Source organism: Panulirus ornatus, chromosome 73, assembly GCF_036320965.1.
Source record: "Panulirus ornatus isolate Po-2019 chromosome 73, ASM3632096v1, whole genome shotgun sequence".
Lineage (NCBI taxonomy): Eukaryota > Metazoa > Arthropoda > Malacostraca > Decapoda > Palinuridae > Panulirus > Panulirus ornatus.
This window is the reverse complement of record NC_092296.1, coordinates 2,535,001-2,562,770: the sequence shown is the minus strand read 5'-3', so window position 1 is coordinate 2,562,770 and position 27,770 is coordinate 2,535,001. Positions and strand designations below refer to the sequence as shown.

General features: G+C 47.4%; 1 protein-coding gene across 3 annotated transcripts in view; it reads left to right on the top strand.

Moving 5' to 3' along the window:
* The window catches only part of Pkn (serine/threonine-protein kinase N), a 418,274-nt gene that overhangs the window by 144,228 nt on the left and 246,276 nt on the right, over positions 1-27,770 (top strand). For all 3 annotated transcript variants that reach the window (XM_071661071.1, XM_071661070.1, XM_071661072.1), the window contains one exon: positions 1,971-2,134. In XM_071661071.1, coding sequence (XP_071517172.1) covers positions 1,971-2,134 — 164 coding nt within the window. The remainder of the gene's footprint in view (positions 1-1,970; positions 2,135-27,770) is intronic.

Sequence of the window (27,770 nt, the reverse complement as noted above, 5' to 3'; positions counted from 1 at the left end):
AAGTTGGAAATTTCATACATATTTGAGAAAAGCCACATTTTGTTACTGGTTTGAACTGGGAAAAGTACTTTGGTAAATTTTAGATGAGTTTAGTTATCTTTATATGTCTTTGATAAAGGTAGATTTTAGATGAGTTTAGTTGTCTTTAGATATCTTTGATGAACATAGCTTTATCTTCAAGGAAAGGTGCTGGCTGGCTGTGTGTTGAAAAGAAAAAGGGTAGAATCCATTGTTTAGATATCTCATTCTACAGTTCATTTATTTTTATTCAGGCTTACTGAAGCAATCTACATTTGTGTGCATGAATTCTTGCTGAAGATTTTTCTTAAGGCAGATACTTTTTCAGAGGGATGGGCAGTGTGGCTTCTTTCTCATTATATTTAGGGCTAATAACAGTATGTTAGCTTTGTATGATTTTTATTTTGGAGTGTGCATGGGCTATATACATCATATATGGTCTTATAATTATCTTTAACATCTTAAGAGATTTTTGAAGATTTTTTTGATCGAGGGATGTAGCTTGATGTTGACAGCCTTATTGCCCCAAGTGTGGAAACCACTACACTCATTTCTAACGGTTACATCTCAAATGTATATGTAAATTTTCTTAAAATGTTTTTGTTTGTACTGGAAGGTGTCTCTTATGGGATATTGTGTGAATCTGTAGCAACAGCACATTCCTATGAGAATGAACTAGAAGCTTAGCTTGACTGCATAAGTAGATCATTCGTTACGCACACTAGTGCCTTTGAAATCACATGACTGTGGTCTGGGGTAATTTGCTGTATAACACAATTTTTATTCTAGTTGAAGGAAACAATCATAGATTTAAGGTAGATGTTATAATGCAAATTCTCACCAAGAATTAGAAGTTTTTTTTTGGAGGAGAGGCTATATTGCTATCAAGCATCATCAACACTCACAATAATTATCATCAAGAATTTATATAAGGGCATTAGAATTATGCATTTGTTATTGTGCTCTATCTTTTTTGCCATTGAAAAAACATGAATGTGGTTTTAGGCCTCTATGGGATTATATAACTTAATCAGTGACTAAGTTTTTAGTCATTATTATATTTGGTACTGGAAGTGTAAAAAAATGTATTGAAATTATTCAAAATTCAGTTGGACATTTCTCTGAACATTTTACTTGATATTATTAGATGTCTCATGGAATGAAGTTCGTGCAGCCATGTAGCAACAACAATCACTGAAAGAATACTTATGGAACTTTTATCTGTGTTTGTGGTGAATTGACATGCACACTATATTGACTTTGAAATCATGACAAATTTTAAGGCCTTAGGGTGTTAGTTTCCTACAGGTATTATTGCTTAGTATGGAAGATTATGCACATTCAAGTAGGTGTTTCTTTTATAATTATAGTTTCCTTGGAACTGAGACAATGCGCAGCTGTTGCATAGATCAAGGAGTTCCATTTTGTTGTCATTTGAAATAAGAGTGCATTGAAAAAATGATGATTACTCAAGGAGTAAATACAAGGGGCAAGAAGTCAGGCTGTTATGGAAGATAGATGAAGATTGAAGTAAAAGGAAACACATAGGAGAGCAACATTCGAGCCATATTGAGAACATGTGGCACATTACCAAGTGGTGCTTCAATCTTTTTTAAGTTCAGAGAAGAAAACCGTTCATCGGAAAACTGTAATACTTCCATGGACGACTGAGGCTAATTCATATGTTTCATCAGGTGTTCATGTGGAAGCTGTAGTATTTTTTCATGGCATATTGAGAACATGTGGCACATTACTAGGTGGTGCTTCAATCTTTTTCTAAGTTCAGAGAAGAAAACCGTTCATAGGAAAACTGTAATACTTCCATGGACGACTGAGACTAATTCATATGTTTCATAAGCTGTTCATGTGGAAGTTGTAGTATTTTTTCATGGATATACTCATATAGATAACTGAATGTAAGCTTAAATATCCTTCTTCTTATAACTTTGTAGGTGAAGCTGCCAACATGTACAACTTAGAAACTCCTGTGGATGTTCGAATTGAAGAATTAATCCACCGGCTACATGTAGAGTGTAGATGTATGGAGGGAGCCAAGAATGCAGTCAGGATGCTCCAAGCTAATAAAGTTGCAGCTGATAAGAAGTACCTACAAGAAGTGAGTGTTCAAAACTAGGGTTTCCCATTCATTGGATTTTGATTTTTTGGACATTAAATGCTTAGAATGAAAGTATGTTGCCTGCTGAATTGTAATGAAATTGTCCAGAAGTGTCAGAGTCCATTGAAATTTGTTAAACTGAAGTGTTAAGAGGAGTAAGTTTCGTAGAGGAGATAATATAAACTTACAGATATTGTCTTAAAAATTGTGTTCTTATGCATAGTAATGAGTAGAGATGTTAACCATAAATGCTGCATCATCATATTTACTTTGTCTATGTCTTCTATTTGTTTACTGGCATCTGTATGACATCTGTGATGAAGACAAATGGCAAAGATTAAAATATGTGCTGAAGAGTTGTTTGATATGTTTATTTAGATTGTGAAGCACTGGTCAGCTTCATGGATTAGGAAAAAATAAAGAGTAAATATGAATAGAATGAGGAAAATTTGAACATGGTCTCACTTTAGTGATTGCAGAATATGATTTTTTTTTTTTTCAATGTTTGTGTGTAGCATTTGAAGAATAATGTGGAGTTCAAGAGTGCTTGACAGACCGCCAAGTGGTAATACAGTTTTAATACTGCCAACTTGGGTGTGGTCTCTTCCACATGATAACATATTCATGTGCATGAAGTCAAAGAACAGAACTTGGATTAGGAGGAAGCCAGGCACCCCCCATCCCTTTTTTTTTCTTTTTGAAAGTACCTCCCTAGGCAGCTGAATTGAACTGATTTACCATATGGATTATAGATGAATTTTTAGATAGTACATTAACGTTCGATACTTAAGACAGTTTAGAAGCCACATTTTGGTATTAAAGTTGAAATAGGAAAAATGAATGAAATGCGAATTTTAATGCTATATTTTTGATGAAACACCCTATACACACTGAAAGTAGTACTTGTTTCAAAGGAAGTCCTTTGGATCGCTTTTGGCCTGCTTTCACTTAAAGGTTTCACTGTTGTTAGGGTCCTATGGGTTTTGTTTTTATATGAAGCCCTTGTAGGCACTGGTGTTGACAACATGAGAGTAGCTGTGTGGTGTTGATGCTACTGCTTATTCGATTCTTACACTACATCACTAAGTTTGGAGAGACAGAGAGACATAAGTAAGACTAATCTGTATATAATATAGTTAATGTACAGTCTCTTCTCTATGTCTGTCTCTTTATCTGTCTATATGTCTGGCACCTTTTCGAATAGGAACTCCCTGAAAGGGGTGGCCATGGCAACAGTCTCTTTTCTTGCACATTATTGTAAATGCAAAAAAATGTGTTTATATTCCTGAATATTTGTTCTAGATATTGAGAGTGATAACCATGATAATGAAGAAGTGATGGAGCATGTTAGTGGAAGTTAACACAGGTCATATCTGTCACTGAGTTATGCAGATTGAATTAGATTTTAAAAGGATCTGAGATTTAGTTTCACATTTGTTTGTTTAGTGATCTGATCTTGAAATTTTAGAAACTTGCTCCTCCTATGTTTAATTGGCATTGTTCATGGTTCTGTTTGTTTGTTTATTTTCTGATATATTATGCAATGATGCCCTCCATGGAATGCCACACAGTATCAGCAGGTGAGTTCCTATCATATTCAGAAACATTGCCAATTATACTTCTGTTTTGCATATTAACTCTCTATAAAAGATACATGTTAGACTGCCTTCTAGTGTATTTTGTTGCTGTTCAGAGTGAATGAATATGAATGTTAAAACACTGCTCTTGATTTTTTACCGAATGCTTAATTAAGATTTTACAAAAATGAAAATGTTGAACTTCGTCTTTTTTTTTCTCGCAGGATGTTATACATCTGACATAAAGTTCTCCAGATGTAAGACATGTTTATTTAGAAATGTTGTGGTTGAAGTTTTAGTTTTGATAAGTACATCTGATATATTAATTGTGAAAAATTACTGTTTATTAAGCATAGATAAATCAAGGTGACAGTAGAACTTTCAATCTGAATTTTGAGAAATACTGTGTAATAAAGGTAAGTTGATCTTGGAACTTGTTGCTGTGAACCTTCTGATGAGTAGTTCTCAGTTTTCATATTTGTTTAGTTTGGTTGAAAAGCCTCCTTGGGCTTTTAACATGTAAAGACTTTTACGGTTGGCTAATAACTTTGCCACTATTCTATATATCCCTGATGCCTGTTCCCTTGGGGAACTCCTTCAAGGGGGTGACCATGGCTGAAGGGTCTTCATAGCTAGTAAATTCCAGGTCACCACTCCATAAGGGATTGAGGACAATGCCTTCAAAGGTGGAAAAGATAGCTGAGGGTTTTGTATACGTAATTGTTGGAGCATTGTTGGTCTTTACGTCAGATAGCCTTATAGTACTATAACAGGTTTGTCGTTTGTACTACACCTTTGTGTAGTTGATGCTCATCTGTGTGTTGAAAGGATTTATGGTTTCATCTCAGGGGAAACAACAGAAGAGTAGTGGGAATGCTTTGCTGAGTGAATCTTTTTTTTTTTTACCATCTGTAGATAGAAGTGGCAGCCGCTTTGGTGTATGTTTATTCATTCTTTTAAATTTGTACACTGATTTATTTCTTATACCTGTTTGCTGTTTCCTACCATGGCGAGGGAGCATCAGGAAGAGGCGATCGATCCTTCAAGTTAAAACTGTCTCTTCATTCCTTCTCCTGCTTATACTTTTGGAAAGTAGTAATATAGGAGGGGAGTAATACAGGGAGAGTAAGTCATGTGAGTAAGTAAGAAGAGATGAGGTAATGGTAATAATGACTAATAATAATAATGATAATAATGATAATTTTGATGATAGTGATTATTATTATTATTATTATTATTATTATTATTATTATTATTATTGTTATTATAATTATTATTATTATCATTATTGTTATTATATTTCACGTTTTATTGATTTAGTAAGGTCAGCTTATTAGAACGATGCATGTGTGTAACGGCACCAGTAATGGCAGTCAGGAAATAAGATTTTTTATCGAAGTATTTCGCACGAGTTCGTTGAAGATGACCCACGAAACAAGGATCTTATTACCCTGCGTCTGTAGCTCTGGAGAGACCGGAGCATCGCATGACACATTCTTGACTCATATCAATGTTATCTCAGCGGGTTACTGTGTGCGGCCTGATGTAATGCTGGATTCCTGGAAGTCTAATGCTCCAGAGAAAACCGGTGTGCGTCAGTATGTTGATAAATTACTGACTAGCTCTAGATGTGGGTCTCCACGGCCTCCCGCTTCGTTTGGCTTAGCCTCTTGAAGCGGCGGCGTTGGCTTGAAATGGTCGGCTGAGTAGAGTGTTGGATTTCACGTATATTTGTTTGAGTTTTTTTTTTTTTTGTGTTGTGTCATGTCGGTCGTGTCCTCGAGGCTTTGGTTGTTGAATTATCTTTACGTTTCGCCTCGGTCAACGTTCATATATTTTTCTTTTCCTTCGTTGTCGTTGTATACTGAACCGTGGTGTTAGCATGTTCTTTTTCAGTTCTTGAGACGGACGATCTTTAAAATGATTTTTTTTTTTGTTTTGTTTTTCAAAGTCACGGCCATCGCTGATACCATCATTAACCATGTTTTAGTGTTATATTTTATCCTTCTCCTCTACTCTCATCAACACTATCCTTGTCACCATCAGTATCATCACGGGCACTATATCATGGTCACCATCACAGGCACTACCTTATTGTCACCATCATCACGGACACTGTATTATAGTGACCGTCGCAGACACGACATAATGGTCACCATCACGAACACTGCACAGTGGCAACCATCACATACGCCACACGAGAATCACCATCATCACGGACGCTCAAACATGGTCACCGTCATTGCACGGACACATCCGCCCCCCTCACTTGGGCAGGTCGACAGTGACCTCTGGCATTAGCTTCTGTTACCAGGCGCTTGGGGGGGGGGGGAGGGTGGAGGAAAGGTCAGGTGTGTGTGTGTGTGTGTGTGTGTGTTGTAGGTCAAAGAATGACGCATCTTCACTTCTGAAGGTAGCGCCTTCGTTCGTTCGAGGAGGCACTGGGTGTCACTTCTTTCTTCTTCTTTTTTGACCTTTTGGCTGACTTTTGGTGCGTATATACCACTGTTCTAGGAGGGTCCCAGAGTGCTTTTGTTTTGAGTATTTCGTGCATTTAAAATGTCGAAACCTTCATAGTGTTTTGTTATTGATGGGTAAAAAAAAAGGGGGGGCAATATGTGTGAATTTGTGGATGCACGGGCTAGACTCAGTGGACAGTACAATACAGAACATAAATCAAAAATAGTTTCAGTTTGCGTTGATGCAATATCTTTTCATATATTTTCGTAGTTTACCTCTTTGAAATACAATGGCAGCACGCGTCTTGTTAACCATGCTTAACACAGTAGCGATAAGTCAAAAGTCTTTTAAAAGTGTTTGTGGCTTCGTGTAAACGGGTGACCGGCCGCGACTGGCAGTCGTGGACGGTGTGAGGGAAGAGGTTGAGCAACGCGCCCCGATGGGCGCGGCTTCCTGGGGCCTTGGTCGGCTCTACGTAGACTTATAGTCATCTTTTTTTTTTTCTTCTTTGACCTTTCCAAAATGGTGGTTATGCCGAAAAGATTCATCTGGACGTTGTATTTTTTTTTTTTTGGTTTCCCATATAAATCTTTCTTAAAGTTTAGGCTAGGTTAAGTTAGCTAATGGGACATTATATTAAGTTAGCTTAGTATTAAGATAGGCTGCGATAGATTAGATTAGGTTAGCTAAGGTTACGTTATATTAAGTTAGCTTAGTATTAAGATAGGTTGCGATAGATAAGGTTAGCTAAGGTTACCTTACATTTAAACTCCATTACATTAGGTTAGTATTGTAGTTATAATAATTTACGGTAGCTTAAGTTATCTAAGGTTACATTATATTTGCATTGAATTTGGTTTGGTTAGAGATTACATTACCTGACATTAGAGTACGTTATGGCTGTGTTCTTGGTGTGTTCTCCATCACTAGCCGTGCTGTGGTGATGTTCAGTCGTGGTTCTGCGATTGTTATTCGCGTGTGTCGTGTTCAGCCTCGCTCCAATCCTGATATAGCCGGTGTGTTCCGCTGAACATCTTTATATAGCGGTCTCTCTCTCTCTCTCTCTCTCTCTCTCTCTCTCTCTCTCTCTCTCTCTCTCTCTCTCTCTCTCTCTCTCTCTCTCTCTCATACTCCTGCATACCGACACCCCTCCTCCCTCCCCCCCCTCCTCCCGTTCTCTTATCTCTCACACCCCCTTCCCTCCTACTCCCCCTCCTCCCCCCTCCCCCTCTGCCCTCAGCATTCTCCCCCCCCCCCCCCACTTGCTTTCTCTCCCGTCACGGCCTCGAGTGCTCATAACCTTCTAATTTAGTGAAGGAATTTGGCAGTAAGTGTGCGCTCCGTGGGTGTACTGGAGGTGGTCTGGGGGGAGGGTGTAGGTTGCAGCACACACACAGAGAGAGAGAGAGAGAGAGAGAGAGAGAGAGAGAGAGAGAGAGAGAGAGAGAGAGAGAGAGAGAGAGAGAGTTACGTGGTACACACACACACACACACAAACACACACACACACCAGCCTGGGCTAGATGCCTATTAATCGTCCAGGCCCGGAGGGGAGGATGAACACCTGGGTCGGGTGTAGGCCGACTGCCGCTCCCAGGGCTCGAACCCGGGCGTGCCCATGCGTGAATCATGGTCAGCAACTGTAAGCACTACACCATGGAAATCCTGTGTGTGTGTGTGTGTGTGTGTGTGTCCGTGTGTGTGTGTGTGTGTGTGTGCGTGTGTGACGCAGTCATATCCTTCCTATGTCTGAAGCCGACAGACGCGCACACGGCGTTTTCCTTTGTTGTCTCGCCGCCGCCATGGGCCTTACAAACGTTCGGCGACCAGGATCGACCAAGCCAAGGTCATCGGGTCGAGATTGGGGGGGGGGGGGGGTCAGCCAACCAAAGGGTGGGGGATGGGGGGGGTTGCTCTAGGATATTTGAATGCGATAGTACGATCTTTGATCTCGATGGTACGACCTTTAAACGTTACTGTAGGATATTTGAAAGTCGATGGTACGATCTTTGAACGCTGCTCTAGGATATTTGAACTCGAAGGTACGATCCTTGAACTCGATGGTGCGATCATTGAACGCTACTCCAGGATATTTGAACGCGACGGTATGATCTTTGAACGCAATGCTACGATATTTGAACGCTGCTCTAGGATCTTTGGACGCAATGGTACGATCGCTGAACGCTACTCTAGGATATTTGAACGCGATGGTACGATCCTTGAGTACGACGGCGCTGCTGATCCAGGTTTACGACGTCGTGACGTCACGTCTTTTCTCATGCTGACGTAATCCTCATGGGTCAGGTCAAAGGTCTGGCCGTCTGACCCCCGGGCGAGATGTGACGTCACTACTCAGAACTGACCGACCTCGTGCTCCCGGTGTGACGTCATGTGTCGCCCCGGCGGGTTCTGGAGTGATGTCATTAACGAGTCAGTTGGTGACGGCTTGGAGGTGATGACGTCACGGGTGACGACACGGAGGAGGCGGCGGCAGGGCTCTCCGATTGGCTGGCGCCGCCAATGACGCGTGATAGGGCGCCCCTTGAGTTCTACAAAGGTGGGAAAAAAATGTTTATTGTTGATGCCGAGTTTAACTTTACACTCTCATTGTAAAAGGATCGAGGACGGGTGATGTATAGGGGTATGTAAGGGTGTTTGAGAGCGAGATCCGTACTGACAAATGGTGTTAGGGACGCGTTCGTGTGTGTGTGTGTGTGTGTGTGTGTGTGTGTGTTTGAACAAGCGTTCGCAAAGGGTTCGTTTGCGTTCGTGAAGGGTTTTTTAAAGGCCCCCCCCTCCCTCTCTCTCTCTCTCTCTCTCTCTCTCTCTCTCTCTCTCTCTCTCTCTCTCTCTCTCTCTCTCTGTTCGTTTTGTTCATGCGTATATCAGGATAACCATTTCTGTTTCTTTTTCTTGTTCCGTTTTGCTTTTGCGACGTGTCCGTCAGGTTGGATTGGTACGGCAAGCTGCTTCAGCCGATCGTACCGATGGTCCGCGTCAGGTTGTCCGTCGGGATGGGTTGGTACGTCAAGTTTCACCCGTTCGTACCGATGGTCTTCGTCAGGTTGTCCGTCGTGATGGGCTTGGTACGTCAAGTTTCACCCGTTCCTACTGTTGGTCCGCGTCAGGTTGTCCGTCGGGTTGGATTGGTACGTCAAGTTTCACCAGGTTCGTACCGATGGTCCGCGTCAGGTTTTCCGTCGGGTTGGATTGGTACGTCAAGTTTCACCAGGTTCGTACCGATGGTCTGCGTCAGGTTTTCCGTCGGGATGGACTGGTACGTCAAGTTTCACCAGGTTCGTACTGATGGTCTGCGTCAGGTTGGAAGGTGGTATAGGGGTCTTTCCCCTTGTGGCTCACACGTCCATCCTGTCTTTGCCCTTCCGAGCTGTAGAGGGCCTTTGGTCTTCAAGGCTGAGGAATGTCGTGTTAATCCATCTCTTCACCGAGTGTATGGCGGTGTCACACCCTCCCACAGTGCCACGCCATGAACGCGGCCCTTGCTCGTGATCAGGGGTGCCCTTTCGCCTGGCCCTTAGGCTAGGGTTAAGGCCACAGATCAGGTCACCATACCCAAGGGTCGTATCGTCGTGCTTCAAGGGTCGCACTCTACCGTCTTTAAGAAGTTAATGTAAAACGCACGTGGACATTCTTCCTTTTTCAAGAGGGTGAGAGGCATGCATGGGATAGAGTAAATTGGAACGATGTGGTATACAGTGGTCGACGTACTGTCAGTAGATCAAACCAGATAATGTGAAGCGTCTGGCAGGGGGTAAACCATGGAAAGGTCTGTGGGGCCTGGTTGTGGATAGGGAGCTGTGTATGTGCGTATATGTATGAATATGTGTATGTGAGTGGATGTGTCTTGTTGCTTCCTCTGTTTCCTGGTGATACATCGCTGACGTTGGAAACGGCGATCAAATGTGTGTGTGGTGTGTGTGTGTGTGTGTGTGTGTGTGTGTGCGTATGTGTGTGTGTGTGTGTGTGTGTGTGTGGGTGTGATGGGAGGAGGTGGAGTGCATGCAGCCTTGGTGAGGCCAAATGTTGGCGTGACCTCAGCCAAGGGGGTGTTTAGTATGCTGGTCCTGTCTCGCTCTTCCTCCCTCCCTCCCTCCCTCTTCTTCCCTCTCTCCTCACTGAGAGAGAGAGAGAGAGAGAGAGAGAGAGAGAGAGAGAGAGAGAGAGAGAGAGAGAGAGAGAGAGAGAACCAGTGCTCCTGTGTGATCAGCCATTCTCCCTCCCCTGCCCCACGTCAGTTTGCCTGGCCCGGTACACCACACCACCACCACCGCCACCACATCACCCTTTGATCTGCTCTTATTTTCCTCTCTTTTCATTCTCGTATATTTATGGTAGACTCGCGTGACGAATTCCCTTCCTCCCACGAGGGTGTTGTAGATGTAGACTGCGTAGCTTTGACTTGCGTTCGTTCGTGTTCAGGCGAGCGTAGATTTCCCCGTAGATTCAGATAGATCGGATGTGAAAATCTCTTTATGATCAGAGACGTCTTTTTCCCCCGTCGTATGATGCCGACACCGCCCATCTCTCCAAACGTTTAACGAACGGGAGTTCATTATCACAGGACATCCATTACGGCTCACGATGTAATAACGTTCCTCACTGAAGGCGTTGAACACATACACACACACACACACACACACACACACGCACACATGACATGGTGATGACGCTTCTCATGGCTTCTGGTACCGCCCGGTGGACGTGGCTAGCTTCCCGAGTGCTGCTGGGAGCCTAGCTAAGTGAATGATCAATTTAGTATGCAAATTAAATGGTCAGTTTAGTATGTCTCATGAGAACGTAATTAGTTGTTTGAGAGTGGAGTCTCGCGAACCGGCTCGCATTCTGGGTTTGCATGAAGTTGTTGTGTATGTGTGTGTGTCTGTGTGTGTGTGTGTGTGTGTCTGTGTGTGTGTGTCTTATCTGGCCCTAGGGGATTGGAAACTGCTCTGATAGTGAAGATAAGGCGCATGGATAAGGTGTTAACGATAGGAAGTAAATGGATAATTTGGATATGTTTGAACTTGAAAGAAAGTGCAAGGCGAGGGGCGTTGTAGATGGGGGCAAGAATGTGTCTTACCTACGTGGTCAGTATGATCAACGCACCTCTTGCTACCCGCTCAGGGAGTAGAAGATGGAGTAGGGAGTAGAAGATGGGGGGAGTAGAAGATTGAGGGAGTAGAAGATAGAGGACGTAGAAGAGTGAGGGAGTAGAAGATAGAGGACGTAGGAGATTGAGGGAGTAGATGATAGAGGGCGTAGAAGATTGAGGGAGTAGAAGGTGGAGGGAGTATAAGATAGAGGGAGTAGAAGATTGAGGGAGTAGAAGATAGAGGGAGTAGAAGATAGAGGGAGTTAGAGAGTTATTAGATGTTAGAAATTCCAGCTCGGGGACCGAAAATGATGTGCGGGGGATATTGGAGAAACCGCGACTAGAAAACACAAGGTCGAAGGTAAGAGAGTATTGAAGAAACCACGAGTTTTTAGAAACCCCTTCCCCCCCTTCCTTCCACACCTTCCACGGGAAAATAAACCTACAGAGAAAATGGAAGAGAAGGTACTGTTAGAAAACACTCGCTGGGGTGGAAAAAAGAAAAGGAGAAATGGAGAGGCCACAAGTGGAAAACCCGGGTTCGACCCCCGGGTGGTGGGCAGATTGGAGGAATTAGGAGGGTATGTGTTGAGGCGGGCGGGGAGGTGTGTGTGTGTGTGTGTGTGTGTGTGTGTGTGTTGTGGCCAGGCCACGTGACCCTCCTTACTGCTTCCCAAGATCTGCTGGTTGTTGACTTTACCTAGGCCCTTGTGGCCTGGGCCAGGTTGATGCTGGCCCCCTTGAGCACAACCGTACGACCCGTGGTTACGACTGTACGACCCGTGGTTACGGTGCGACGCCCCTCCTCCCGTGGGCACAACGGAACAACCCTTACTTAATACGACAGTTAACGATCCTTTGAGCGTGATGGTACGACCCTTGAGCACGACGGGTACGACCCTTGAGCACGACGTGTACGACCCTTGAGCACGACGGTACGACCCTTGAGCACGACGGGTACGACCCTTGGGCACGACGGTACGACCCTTGAGCGCGACGGTACGACCCTTAGAGATTATAGTTCCTCCTTTGTGTGTGTGTGTGTGTGTGTGTGTGTGTGTGTGTCAGGCAGGCGACCATGTGTGTTTGTCTCGTATATTTGTTCGCAGCATTTACAACACACCTGTCTGTTCTCGCGTCCTTGATCACTGAAAGTAATTGCTCGAGATGCGATCGGCCGGCCGGTCGCTGATAACGCGCGCGAATTATGTTAGTTATTTCATTGAAGTCTTTATGAAGAAGTTCTGTGGCCCGGGGGGCGCTAAGATGTGCTGTCTCGCCCTGCCTCGGGGGGCGCTAGATGTCTCCTCCTCCTCCTCCCTTCCTTCCTTGTCTAGAATGTATTCGTAAACACCGAATTGCTGAGGCACCCCGGAAGGGACTTGCCGTTGTTACACACACACACACACACACACACACACACACACACACACACACACACACACACACACGACACGGGCCTTTGTGTCTGACAGTGTTGAGGTGGAAGGTTGCACTTTCACTCGACTTCCGTAGACCTGCCCCCTCGGCCTGCCATCCGCCTGGACAGGGAGTTCCTTTTCCTCCTCCTCCTCCTCCTCGTCCTCCTCCCCCTCTTTTTTTGAGGGTCCAGCATGGCGAAGGTGGGACGACGCCGGATCTGGCCTGGCGCCTCTGGTACCCCCAGGCCGCTGGTGTTGGCCGCGGTCGAGACGTCTCAGGTACGCCGATGGTTCTGGCCGGGCCAAGGAAGGGCGGGCATGCCTCTGGTTCTCCGTCTTGGTGGTTTAAGGGGACGACCCCCACGCGCGTGCTACCGCCGGAGGGGAAGGAGGGGACGACACCTCCTACACGCCCGCCCTGTGGAAGACGACATGGTGTTCGATTTGGGTCATATTTTTTGGATAAAGTCTACGATGACCTCCGGACCCACTTAGCCCCTGGAGGGAATTGCAAGAGGAAGAAAGACAGCATGTACGTGTACGTCTCTCTCTCTCTCTCTCTCTCTCTCTCTCTCTCTCTCTCTCTCTCTCTCTCTCTCTCTTGTTCCCACACAATGATCGTTCCGCTTAACTACAAACATGACAATAAGATTTAGGAGGTTGCGTAAGAGGGTTGGGGGGGTCGGGCGGTGGGAGCAAGCAAGTGTTCGGGTGTTCAAACGCTCAAACTCCAGGGTTTATATACTGCCTTGCCAAGTGGGATTTTAGTGAGGTGCCTGCCCCCAGGAGCATATCTTTGAATCGTTTGAGAAGGAAATGGTCCATGAATGCTACAATACTTTCGGTCATGACTCTTTTTTTTCTTTCTTTTTTTTACGAAGTCGAGATGTTCCAGTTTGGGATCTCATACTTCACTGAGGGTAGGGCCCTATACGAAAGGCAGAAGAGGAGTAATGAGAAGTAAGGAGAGAGAGAGAGTGGAGAGAGGAGGAGGAGGAGGAGAGGACTCTTAAAGAGTTTACTTTAAAGGGTCAGGTTTGAAGCCCTTAGTAAAGAAAGGGGTGGAGGGGGCAGGAGTAAAAAGAGTTCCAAAACTTGACGGCGTGAGGGAAGAAGCAGGCGTGACAACCGGCCCTTCCTTAAGTTGTCAACAGCAACCATGCGACACAGTCAGTGGCGTGTCGGAGTGCAACGTCACACAAGCGACAAGAGCTTCGGGAGGAGAAACATGGAGTAAGATGAATATACAAGAGGGAGGCAGAGAGAGAGAGAGAGAGAGAGAGAGAGAGAGAGAGAGAGAGAGAGAGAGAGAGATGTATCAGGTTGTGGGGTAGGGGGTTGTAGTACCAGAGACGCGGCGCCCTGTGGTAGGGCGTCGCTCGTGGTACGCTGGGGTAAGCCACCTACTGGCTTCGAGGTGAGGTGGGTGTGTTGGAGGAAGAAGAAGAAGAAGAAAAAAAGTTTTTATCTCCATCTTCGTTGTGTTGTGGGCTGGGGTTCTGGTCCGGAGCGGTTGGCAGGAAGTCCGATTGACTGGGGCGTGCCAAGCACTGTGTGTGTGTGTGTGTGTGTGTGTGTGTGTACTTCGCCGCGTGCCTTGCGAGGAACGAGACGGCTGGAGAGCGAGCTGGGAGAGAGAGAGAGAGAGAGAGAGAGAGAGAGAGAGAGAGAGAGAGAGAGAGAGAGAGAGAGAGAGGGGTGTAGGTCAGGCGTGTTCATAGGGGATTTGGCGTGTGGAGGCGGGGTTGTGGGTTCTCGTATGGAGTGGGGCGAGGTTGGAGGTTGGAGGGGGGGTTGAGGTGTGTTCAGCACAGTAACCACTCGTCGTAAAACCCTCGACATCTCTAATTTGATTTAAGATAATTTAGAACACACACACACACACACACACACACACACACACACACACACACACACACACACACACACACACACACAGTACGGTGCCCATGAATGGTTGTGGATGGGTCGTGGGTTAGGACGTGTGGACGGGTTTCTTTGAGGGGAAGGCCTGAGTGTGGACAGTGGAAGACCGTGAGGAAGTGTTTGTTTTTTCTGGTCGTCTGAAAGGGGGAGGGGTTGGTGATGGTTTCGAACTGGGCTGGTAAATAGGTTGGAGTATGTTGGTCGAGGGGGGGATAGTGGCTTGTTTGGAGAGGGAGGACATGCGACAGCCTTGGGCGACATCGTATGAAGAGGTTGTGTGGAGGGGCTAGCGCGTAGCGCTCGCCGCATTTTGGGAGAGATCGTTCTGAGAGGTTGGCTGGCGGATAGTTGAACGCGGGGGTGTTGTAGGGGAGGCGAAATGACCGCAGGGGGTCGGGGGGAAGTGGAGTGGAGGTGGAACGCGAGGTGTGGGAGGGAGGTGAGGGTAGCAGGTTGGGGGTGGAGGGAGGTTGGGGCGCGGGAGGGAGGGAGGGGGGGAGGACAAGGACGTTCAAGGTACCGAAGGTCGTCTATCCCTGGTTGAAGCTGTGGCTTGATCGCTTCTCTTAATGCTCTCGCCCGTGACGTCTTGGGGCCGCCCCCGCGGACCATCTGAAGACCTCCTTCCCTCCCCTCCCAGACCATCCCACCATACTACTAGGGGGAGGGTGAGAAGGACGCCAGCAGTAGTGGCGATGTATCAGCAGGAACTACAGCAGAAGCAGCAGTAGCAGTAGCAGCAGAAGCAGCAGTAGCAGAAGTAGCATCACCAGCCCTAGCACCAGCGGAAGACCGGCTAAATATACGGGGCACCCGCGCGCGCGCGCGCGTCTGTGTGTGTGTGTGTGTGTGTGTGTGTGTGTGTGTGTGTGTGTGTGTGTGTGTGTGTCGTCACCACAGTCTGGGTACTACAATATTCTTAGGGTCGAAGAGACTTACCCCACATGACATGGCTTGATTCCTCTCCTCCAACAAGCGTTAGAAGGACTCCCGATTTGGTTTCTCCCAGGGGTGTGTGCGTATATATGCGTAAGCCCTACGCCCCGCGTCATGCCCGAGGTCTGGTTTGTGATGGTCCACTTTCCCTAGGGTGATGCAGTGTTCCTCACAGACATAGATCAGTCTATCTATCTATCCGTCCATCTATCCGTCTATATATATATCCCTACTCTCGTGATGTTCGAGTTCAGGGGGCCCGCACCGCCTTGCTTAAGGGGTTCGAAGACGTGACCTTGTCGACACAACCTATGCACCTTGCTTTTCCAGCACACAGCCTCCCAGCATGTCCAGCAAATGTTCCATGAAGTCTTCGCCTTTTTCCAGTCTCTGGCAGCGGCTGATGTCCACAGGGGATGGCGCAAACCAGCAGAGACTGGCGTAAACAGATGGCGCAAACCAGCAGAGACTGGCGTAAACAGATGGCGCGAACCAGCAGAGACTGGCGTAAACAGATGGTGCGGACCAGCAGAGACTGGGGTAAACAGATGGCGCAAACCAGCAGAGACTGGTGTAAATAGATGGCGCAAACCAGCAGAGACTGGTGTAAACAGATGGCGCAAACCAGCAGAGACTGGTGTAAACAGATGGCGCAAACCAGCAGAGACTGGTGTAAACAGTGGATGGTGCAAACCGTTCTCTTTAGCTTAGTAGATTCCCCCATCGACAGCGCTCTTTAGAGGCACCATTTTTTTTATTGAAGAAATTGTTTTCATGCTCTATAATCGAAAATGGCTCATGGTAGATAAGTTACATGAAAAATGTCTCACGGTTGAGCAGTAATGTGAAAAAAAATGGCTTACGGTTGAGCAGTAATGTGAAAGTAAAATCCGGGTGTGGTTGCGTCGTGGTGTTATGGATCGTGTCATGTGGTCCGCTTGCAGCCGGAAGTTTACATCGACTTGCGGTGAAGGTCGGGCGATGGCTAGCCTTCTCTTCCTGAAGTGGGCGCCCCCAAGCCAGGTTCGATTCCCCCCTTCCCCCTAGATGAGAGACGTCAGCCCACGCGTCATTAATTACAGATACTGTACGAGGAGGGAGTTTACCATTCGTTTGGGGGAAGGGCACCAACCCCTCCTTATCTTTTGAACGTCCTCTGCTGTTTCACAACATTTTCAACTTGTATGTGTTGTCTGCAGTTGCTAAACTCTCACTCTGTGTGTGTGTGTGTTTCGTTTTTCTCAACACCTCTCTCTCTCTCTCTCTCTCTCTCTCTCTCTCTCTCTCTCTCTCTCTCTCTCTCTCTCTCTCTCTCTCTCCTCTCTCTCATAGTGCGTGTCGTGGTGTGCGATCGTGTGTGCACGTAGCCCCTCCATTACATAAGGCTGAATTCCTGTGTAGGAAAACCTCAGTGGCACTCTCGATTGGCCAGGGACGGTTGTCACCCCCTCAGCTTTCGCACACTACTTCCCCTCCTCCTCCTCCTCCTCCTCCTCCTCCTCCTCCTCCTTCTCCTCCTCCTCCTCCTCCTCCTCCTCCTCCTCCTCCTCCTCCTCCTCCTCCTTCTTCTCCTCCTCCTCCTCCTCCTCCTCCTCCTCCTCCTCCTCCTCCTCCGCCTCGCACACGTAAACACCCAACTGTTGGTAAATAGAGGAGGGTTCTGACATACACAGCTTCTCATGTGGTGATCCGGTCTTTCTCTCCCGTGTTCTTGAGAGGTGTCTTGTGTTCTGTGAGGCTTTACCCGGTACATTCGTATCTTAGCGTAGCCGCTGGTCTACAAGCCATGTCTCTCTCTCTATTTGGTGGAGGTTTCTTCGTAATGTAGGTTTATTCTTGCGTTCTCCTCTGTATGCGCTTGCGACATTGTTTCTGCCCGAGGTGGCTCCGGAGGGGGAAAGGAACGATTGCTTGTGCTTGGCCAGGCGAGCTGGAGAGGTAATAACACTCGAGAAATGTGTATCCGCCAGGTGCACGAGGTATGATGGAAAATGCTGGTGTTCTCTTTTCCTGTGCTCTCTTTCAGAACACGGGAGGTGGTGGGCCATTCAGGAATCTGGGGCAATGATCTCCCCCTCCCCCATGGCTGCTGGGATAGTGCTGTGTGTGTGTGTGTGTGTGTGTGTGTGTGTGTGTGTGTGTGTGTGTGTGTGTGTGTGTGTGTGTGTGTGTGTGTGTGTGTGTAGGTGTTGCCAGTCAAAGCTTTATCATGGAAGTTTCAACCCCCTCCTTTGAGCAGCAGTGGACCCCCCCCCCCCCACACACACACACACACACACACACACCACAAGGGTATGATGATGGCTTAAAAGAAAATGGGGTCAGGTCCGAGTGGCCATTACATCATCATACTTAGGGGGGGGGGGGGAGAGTCTCCTGTGTTGTCGAGGGATTAACAAGATGAGGCTCGTTGACCCCAATTGGAGTTTATAAATGTTGACGTCTCAAACGCTTTCGTATCATTCGCCGATGCTTCTCCGACACAGAAACAGCTCGATGGGTCGTTTGGAATGTATATATTCAGCAGGAGTAGAGGGAGCAGAATGTCGCAAGTTGTGGAAGGCATTTTGTTTTTTTCTATTTCTATTTTTAAAATTCCCGTTCTGAAGCGTTCGGCCTTGTGGTGGTGTGGTGGCCATGTTGCATGCGTTGGAATCCGGGGCATCAAGACGTACGGGGCGCACGCGGGGTAGAGGCCGTCAGCTCGGCTCGCCCCGGATTTCTCTCGGATTTCACCGGGATTATTTCGAGGGGTTCGAGGGTTAAGGGAAGAAGGGTGTGTGTGTGTGTGTGTGTGTGGTGTGTTTATTTACAGAGGGAGTGTGTGTGTGTGTGTGTGTAGATGAAGGTGTGTGTGTGTGTGTGTGTAGAGAGACAGGGGCTGGCGGGGTCTCTCTCTCTCTCTCTCTCTCTCTCTCTCTCTCTCTCTCTCTCTCTCTCTCTCTCTCTCTCTCTCTCCCCGTACTAGCGGTATAGCGAGGGGTGTAGTGGTATATGTGCACGTGTGTGCTTTACGACATGGATGACGAGGGTGTGTGTGTGTGTGTGTGTGTGTTGTGTGTGTGTGTGTGTGTGTGTGTGTGTGTGTGTGTGGAGGAGGACGACATGGTGCGTCTGTACAGAGACGGAGCCTCGAGCATTGGGTATTCTCGGCGGAAGTCAGGAAAGCCCGTGGTGGGCGCGCGTGTTGACTGCGTCAAAGGAGTTTTACGTCTCCTCTCTGTCCTGAGAGAGAGAGAGAGAGAGAGAGAGAGAGAGAGAGAGAGAGAGAGAGAGAGAGAGAGAGAGAGTCTCTCTAGGAGCCGTTGTGGGCTGCGGTGTGTCATCCTCAACACACACACACACACACACACGATAGATAATTATGGTACGTGTGGACCGTCTTAGATGACCTCCATCACCCACAATAAGATTGACACAGCGTCCCGGGAGGAGGAGGAGGAGGAGGAGGGTGGTGAAGGGATCGTGGGTGTTAACATGCAGGGGTGTGGGGGGAGATATATGTTGTGGTGGGTGGCGTCTCTCTCTCTCTCTCTCTCTCTCTCTCTCTCTCTCTCTCTCTCTCTCTCTCTCTCTAGCCACGGGATTGGTAATAGACCCCCCCCCCCTTTTTAGAAATAAGGGGCGAAGGCAGGGGCATGCCTTTGGGGGATGGAGGACCCGACCCGACCCGACCCGACCCGACCCGGAACCCAGTGATGGAACAACAAACATAGCAGTTGTACCTTAGGCTGTGGGGGCAATGGGGAGCAGTGCACGCATGAGGAGGTGGTATGGAAAGACGGAGGGTTGTAGGGGTGAAGGGAGACAGTGTGTGGTGGAGGAACTGGGGGGTGTTATGGGGTTGTGGAAGGAAGAGGGGTTAAGGAGGAGGAGGAGGAGGAGGAGTAGTATGTGGAGCGGAATGTCCATAAAGCATAGCTAGCGCACACAGGGGCGTCATGGTAGCGGAGGAGACGGGCAGGCAGGTGGAGCGGAGGAAGGAGAAACACATGCGTGATCCTGGTGTTGTTGTGGAGGATCGGGCAGGGAAGGGTCACCCAGTCGCTCTCTCGTTGTTTGAAAAGGACTTTTGAGACTTGGTCTGGTGTGTCCTGGAGATAAGGAGATGGGGTTTCTAAGGCAGAGAAGATGCCGTTTTCTAAGGTAGAGAAGATGCTGTTTATAAGGCTGAGAAGATGCGGTTTCTAAAGCAGAGAAGATGCGTTTTTTAAGGCAGAGAAGATGCGGTTTCTAAAGCAGAGAAGATGCGTTTTTTAAGGCAGAGAAGATGCGGTTTCTAAAGCAGAGAAAATGCTGTTTTTAAGGCAGAGAAAATGCGGTTTTCTAAGGCAGAGAAGATGCGGTTTCTAAGGCAGAGAAGATGCGGTTTCTAAGGCAGAGAAGATGCGGTTTCTAAGGCAGAGAAGATGGGCACACACAGTGATCACTAAACACCTGGGAGTTTATAGGCATCCCGAACTTCATCGTGGTGATGTGTGTTGATGAATATAAACTGTTTGTTGGATTGAGGCTGCCACAGTGGGCTGAAGACACACCGTTGTTGAGGTAGCGCGGATGTCGGAGGTCATGATGGCTATTAGTTAACCAATAAGGCAAGAGTTTCAGATTAGGGTGAGCTGAGTGCATTTACAACTGTGCCCTGCGCGTATGGAAGAGGTGCATAGGAAGAGACAATGTGTGTGTGTGTTGTGTGTGTGTGTGTGTGTGTGTGTGACGGGGAGTAACGTAACATTTTAACTCGTCACCTCAGTGGGTAATGGCCGTTGGTACGCTGTGTTACGAGGGGGTCACTGATGTGTTACGTCATCTTTGCTCAGGTAAAGGTACTGGGCTTATTAAGATGCCGTCCACAGGTGGTTAGGTTTGGTGATGATGGATGTGGTCAGGAGGTTTTGGCTCGTGGGGGGGTTGGGGTGGGGGGTTGGCAGTGGGAGGGAGGGGGAGGTCTTGAGAGATGAGGGTGGGTGTGATGGTGTGGTCAGGAAGTGGTGGTAGAGCCGTGGTGTGGGGAGGGAGTGATGGTGTGGTCAGCAAGCGTGGGACGAGGTAGGTGGGGAGGTCAGGAGGGGGGGGAGAAGAGGGTGTGTAATGTGGGAGAGTAATTTTAGCCCGAGACGTCTCACCTGGCAGTGTGTGTGTGTGTGTGTGTGTGTGTGTGTGTGTGTGTGTGTGTGTGTGTGTCCCTACCACCTCCACTTCCCCCCAACAGTTGGCGCAAGCGGTGCTGTTGACGGCCATGGTGACTTGTTGGAGGGGACTGATGGGGGCGGTGTGACCCGGTGATGGTGACATGTTGTGTGGGAGAGACTGGTGATGGTGACCTGTTGTGTGGGAGGGACTGGTGAATGGTGATTGGTGATGGTGACCTGTTGTGTGGGAGGGACTGGTGATTGGTGATGGTGACCTGTTGTGTGGGAGAGACTGGTGAATGGTGATTGGTGATGACCATCTCCCGTGGTTCATTGTCTGGCCAGGATAATGATGGTTGGTGGTGCGTGTTCGTTGGAGTGCATTGTGGTTTGAGTGATACAGTGATTAGAGATCTTTTGGGTCATCCTGGTTTGAAGGGGGGAGAGGAAGGGGTCTGGAGAAGGGGGGAGTTTATAGGGGGAGAGAAATTAGAGCTAGGAAATTGGGGTGAGAGCCGTGATGCAGTGGGGAGGAGAAAAAGGAATGAAAGGGAGATTTGTGCAAAAATGGGGAGCCAAACTCCATTGTCTCCCCTCCCCACCCCGTCCTCCTGACGACCATTGACCCCTCCTGACACCTGGCATCACCCTCTTAACACGACTGATAACCTCTTGTCTTATGAAATCTGACACCCTTAACAGCTGGCTTTTGGCTGCTGACACCCCCAGACGGGTGTCAAACTGACACCCGGTACCCCACTTGAGAGCCGCTGAAGTTTCGACACCTGGCGGCTCTGTCAGGTGTTGACGCCTGGTCATATGTTACCACCACCTTGACACACACACACACACACACACACACACACACACACTCATGGCATTCTCCAAATATATTCCCCAACACTTGGTAATTATGCTGGAGGACAGTACATGGGAAGGACAGATAACACAAGACCTGATGGTCTATGACCAGGTTATCTGCTGGAGGACAGTACATGGGAAGGACAGATAACACAAGACCTGATGGTCTGTGACCAGGTTATCTGCTGGAGGACAGTGCATGGGATCCTAAATATCAAATCATCTCGCGCCGCTGGTACTGTGAAGGTGTAAATTTGGAAGACTTGGCATGTCCGTTGCTTCTTCTGATGGCCAAAGTCTTGATCCTGGCGTTCTGATGTATGGTGGGTCTGTAACATAGTCACCTCCGGGCGCCAGTGGTGAAAGTTGCCTATAGAGACGACACAGGTATGTGTGCAGTGGGTACATGTGAAGTATTTACATGGGTTTTCGCTCTGAGGGGGGTACAATGGAAGGGGCCTTTTGTTAGTAACTAGTTACCCTTAGGGGAGTAGACTGTAGTAATTTTTTTTTTTTCAGAGGGGAGACGAAGGAGGTAGTTAAGATCAGTAATTCCCTTCGAGGTGATATGTTAGTTGTGGGTATTGAATATGAATTAACGACCTTGGGGATAGTTGTCTGTAGGGTTATTAACCCACGTTGTCTCAAGGGGGGCGCGTTGGAGGGGGGGAAGTGGTGGTGTTTGTCTCGGGTTTGTGTTGCACGCACTGTCGAGTTGTTTCGAGTCCCTCCCCACCTGGGCCCAAGTCAAGTGGGAGTGGAGGGAGTCGAATTGGTTGGTTGGTTTTGGGGCGGGGGGTGGACTGACTGGAAGGGTATTTGCACGGGTGGGTGTTGCTGGCGATTCATGGTTTATTAATATCCGCTTCTGTTAGGGGCGTCGCCGAGGGCACCCCCCTGTTCCCCGTCCGCCGGGCTTACGTTGAAGTTATGATTAATAGTTACAAGTATGTTGGGTCACGGGAGGAGGAGGAGGAGGAGGAGGGACGACGGGTCTTGTCCTCTTCCCACGCCTGCTGTCCTCGCTCCCTTCGCCGGGGGGGAAGGAGGTTTCCTCCTGACGAAGGGGGATGAACTGCACACGGGAGTGATTAGTGGTAAGTGCTCTCGTGTTTGAATAACGTGGCCGGCCTTAGAGTCGTGATGACCAAAAGAAGGAACAGAGAAGGGGGCCAGGTGAGGATATTCCCTCAAAGGCCCAGTCCTCTGTTCTTAGCGCTACCTCGCTAATGCGGGAAATGGCGAATAGTATGAAAATATATATATATATATATATATATATATATATATATATATATATATATATATATATATATATATATATATATATATATATATATCCTGCCTGGAATGTGTGTGTGTGTGTGTGTGTGTGTGTGTGTGTGTGTGTGTGTGTGTGTGTGTCAGTCACCTCCCACGGCCACGCCCACACACCACACCACCAGAAGACGTCTCCTTGTGCCTTAACGGAGCGGGAGTCGGTTTTATCTGCTTGGTGTAAGTGGAATACATTTTGCCTGATGCAGGGGGTTGCTGTTTATATAGCATGGTGTGGGTAGTGGCCCTGTTGGCTGGTGGGGGAGAGGTGGAGTGGCCCCCTTCCCTGTGGCCATGTTGGCTAGTGGGGGAGGGTTGTGTGTGTGTGGCTCCTTCCCTGTGGCCTTGTTTGCTAGTGGAGGAGGGGTGTGTGTGTGTGTGGCCACCCCCTTCCCTGTAGCCATGTTGGCTGGTAGGGTAGGGGTTTGTATAGCCCTGCCATACGGTCCTGTCGGCTGGCAGGGGAGTGTGGAGCGGTCCACCACAACGTCACATTTTGGTCGGTGGGAGGTGGGAGAGGTTGAATGAACTGCCCCTCCTCCCGTCTTGCATTCCACCTTGCTTCCTTAGCCCTTTTTCCCTCGTTCCTCCCACCACCTCTCACAATCTCAGATCCTGCTTTTAGCGTTGTCGCTTGGAAGGTAATAAGTTTTACAGGTCGTAGAAGCGTACCCGTCTCTCCGTCGCCTGTGCCAGGTGCTGTGAGATTGACCTGGTACGTGACAGAGAGAGAGAGAGAGAGAGAGAGAGAGAGAGAGAGAGAGAGAGAGAGAGAGAGAGAGAGAGAGAGAGAGAGGTACTTGGGGGGAGGCAGTTTCCCAGGGTGATCCATGCGTTCTTGGCATGATGACCTTCGGTACCTTGCTGTGCTGTGGTGTGGTGTGGTGTCGAGGTCATACGTGGCCACAAGCTACCCGTAGAGGCCCCCGGTGTAGTACATATGTAATGAAGCACGCGTGGGACGTGCGTGTTGTATGCTATGGAAGGCTGTTGCGCCCCTGTTCGTAAGATGTCCTCCTACATATTTGTACTTTATGTGCATATTATCACTTATCTCAGTAGATAGCATGACTTTATGGCAATTGTTTTACTTTTTTTATGTACTTTTTAAAAGTGTTGTTCATTGAGGATGGGAACCGGGAATGTGATGCGTCACTTTGGCTGTGTGAGGTTACCGGGATGTGGCTGAAGGATCAGGGTCGTACCGGTGATGCTGGCGTGACCGGGATGTGCTGGGAGACCTGAGATCACCGGGAGTGTGTGGGAGGGTCAGTTGACACAAGACCTGATGGTCTATGACCAGTTTATCTGCTGGAGGACAGTACATGGGAAGGGCAGATAACACAAGACCTGATGGTCTGTGACCAGGTTATCTGCTGGGGGACACAGTACATGGGAAGGACAGATAACACAAGACCTGATGGTCTATGACCAGGTTATCTGCTGGAGGACACAGTACATGGGAAGGGCAGATAACACAAGACCTGATGGTCTGTGACCAGGTTATCTGCTGGAGGACACAGTACATGGGAAGGACAGATAACACAAGACCTGATGGTCTATGACCAGGTTATCTGCTGGAGGACAGTACATGGGAAGGACAGATAACACAAGACCTGATGGTCTATGACCAGGTTATCTGCTGGAGGACAGTACATGGGAAGGACAGATAACACAAGACCTGATGGTCTGTGACCAGGTTATCTGCTGGAGGACAGTACATGGGAAGGACAGATAACACAAGACCTGATGGTCTGTGACCAGGTTATCTGCTGGAGGACATGCAGTAGTGTGTGTGTGTGTTTGAGTTATCCTCGTGTACGCCCCGAGCGAGAGTGGTCCGCCCCGCCCACGCGTCCGTTCAACAGGAGTGGTGGTGAGGGAGGTCGGCCTTGGACTGACGCCCCGGCCTTCCACATGATGATCAGTGATCCCCTCTCTGGTTCTTACCTCATGTGTGTCGCTGACTCCTTCCTCGGTTCCTGGTGAGGGAGGTGTGGCGCAGGTGTGGCTGACCATGTGTGCGTTTGTGCTGTTGGGAGGGGGGGGGGTGTCTTCAGGTGTGGTTCTAGTTCAGGTCTGGGTGTCCAGGTATGGCTCTCCATGTACGGGAGAGGAGGCCGGGACGTCCTGGTAGATCAGGTGGGATGGGCGAGGTTGGGTAGGTCGTAGGAGGAGGAGGAGGAGGAGGAATATGGGTTTGTCGGGTGGTGGTGATGATGCGGTGGCTGGAGGTGGTTGTTGGTGATGTATCGGTGAAGTCATCCCAGGGTTGGGTGAGGGACGGGTTCTCTCTCTCTCTCTCTCTCTCTCTCTCTCTCTCTCTCTCTCTCTCTCTCTCTCTCTCTCTCTCTCTCTTCTCTCTCTCTCTCTCTAGTCCAGACAGAGCAACTCTCCCCTCCCCTTCCCCACTAGTCTCATATGTCCTCCTCCTCCCCATCCCATCGCCCGTCTGTCGTCTTGTCTCCCCACCGTCTACTCTCGTTTTCATCCCTTCTTCACTCTTCCTCTCACTATCGTCGTCTGCCACACACACACACACCTCCCTCGCTTCCTCCCTCCACACCGGCCACTTCGTCAAGCCTTCTTCATCTCCCTTGCCTCCACAAGGCACCCTCACCATCTTTCAACCCTGCCACACCCTCCTCTCCCATCGTCTGTGTACAGCACACTGTCTCCACTCAACATGATATCATCTGACATTTTCTAGTGTCCCGTTGCAAGGTTGGATCGCTTATACTACTTCTGTCGTACGTTTGCGACTTATGGTATTCTCAGCACAAACTGAATTGTATTTTATCGTCTGTAGAACCCGGATTAAGAGTACTTGAGGTTGAATGAGCGAAATGCTGGAAACGGGAATCCTTAGGAGAAAAGAAATGACAAATGCCATGGTATTTTCAGTGCCCTTGTTCTTATGTGTCTATGTTCAAAAGTTTGCTTGTAGTACTGTCATAATGACAGAACTGGAGTAGATCTTTGTGGGGCCGGGCAAGAACGGGTTTAGCCTCACCCTTGTCTGTGGAAAGGGAGGGGGCCCGTCCCGTATGTGTGTCTGTCGGAAGCCGTTGTATATCAACTGACGCACATTTCATTCTTGTATCTCCCCTGATGATGTGATTAATACACGAAAGTGCACTTGGGAACTTATCGTGTTTCATTTTCCCCGTAGACTCATAGGAATATATATATATATATATATATATATATATATATATATATATATATATATATATATATATATATATATATATATATATATTTATATTTACTCTTGTGATAGCATATTTAGTATGATAAAGCTTGTGTATTGAAAATGATATGAAGGACTGGGACATTTGAGCCATGCAGAGTGTCTGACAGTAAGGTGAGATGTATTTGATTCTAGGAAACCTTTGTGAAGGGGAGTTCCAGATATACCCAGCTTTTAGTGTTGGGGGAACTTGGGAGGAGGAGGGGCCCCTTGCCTTGGGTGAGGTGGGGCGTGGAATTGCCTTGTCTTGCCCACCGGAGCAATAAGGATGATAGGAGGACCGTTTCCTCGAGGGATTTCGGCCCCTGTGGGTGTTGCCATGGGAGAGAAGGACTTGGGGTTGTAAGCGAGAGTGTGGTTGTCGTGTACAGGACCGTGCCAGGTCACATGTGGTGAACACATGTGACCTGCATGCTTGGCGTTGGGGGAGTCGATTTCCCCCAGTTTGGAAATGGGGTTACCATCATGTGTCGTCGTAGAGGACGACTGGCGTGTGTAGGGTCGTTAACGAGTGAGTAGACTGTAACGAGGTAGATGTAATTCGATGAATAGTGAGTGGTTAAGCTGTGGTGTGAACGCATGGGTAGGGAGATTTGCGATGGATATATATATATATATATATATATATATATATATATATATATATATATATATATATATATATATATATATATATATATATATATAGATAGATATATAGATTTAAGGCTATATCTTACCAGTGGGATTGGCGAACGCCTGTTACTTGAAGAGGAAAGCGGATGAATTGTACCGAAAAGGAATATAACATTTTGGGATGGATGAATAAAATGAAGAGAACAGTTCAGAAGAAGTTGTTGACGTCAGTGGAACTGGACGCAACCAGAACGAAAAAGAAAAAAAAAATAGGGTTTGAAAAAAACATATATAAAAAAAAAGCTGTTTGGTTTTGGACGACGACGAAGGAAACATGTGTTGCTTTGTTGACAGAATCTTGTGGTTCCGGGGGTTTGTATAGTCATCATATATATATATATATATATATATATATATATATATATATATATATATATATATATATATGTATATATATATATATTTAATGCTATATCTTACCAGGAATGATATAGGTATATTTTAAGTATGTGTGTTTGTTACTATGGAAGATATGAATGTTTTCAAGTGTTGAGAAGAGGAGTTCACATAGATCAACATTTGTTCGTGTGTCCCTATATTATCATCGTGGATGTATAGGATTGTTTTATATATATATATATATATATATATATATATATATATATATATATATATATATATATATATATATATATATGTGTGTGTGTCTGTGTGTCTGTGTGTGTCTGTGTGTGTGTGTGTGTGTGTGTATGTGTGTGTATGTGTGTGGTAACCACATGATCTAGGAAAAGGCGAAAGGGACATATGAGAGAGAGAGAGAGAGAGAGAGAGAGAGAGAGAGAGAGAGAGAGAGAGAGAGAGAGAGAGAGAGCTGGTATGTGTGTGTGTGTGTGTGAAGGACCAGTTCTTGTGAGTGGCCTTCTGCTGTTGGGGTGGGGATGGGTGGGGGGAATCCCCTGTGTTGCCTGTCTGGCCCGTCGTGTGGTGTGTGTGTGTCCTCCTCCTCCTCCCTCACCCTCCCAGACTCC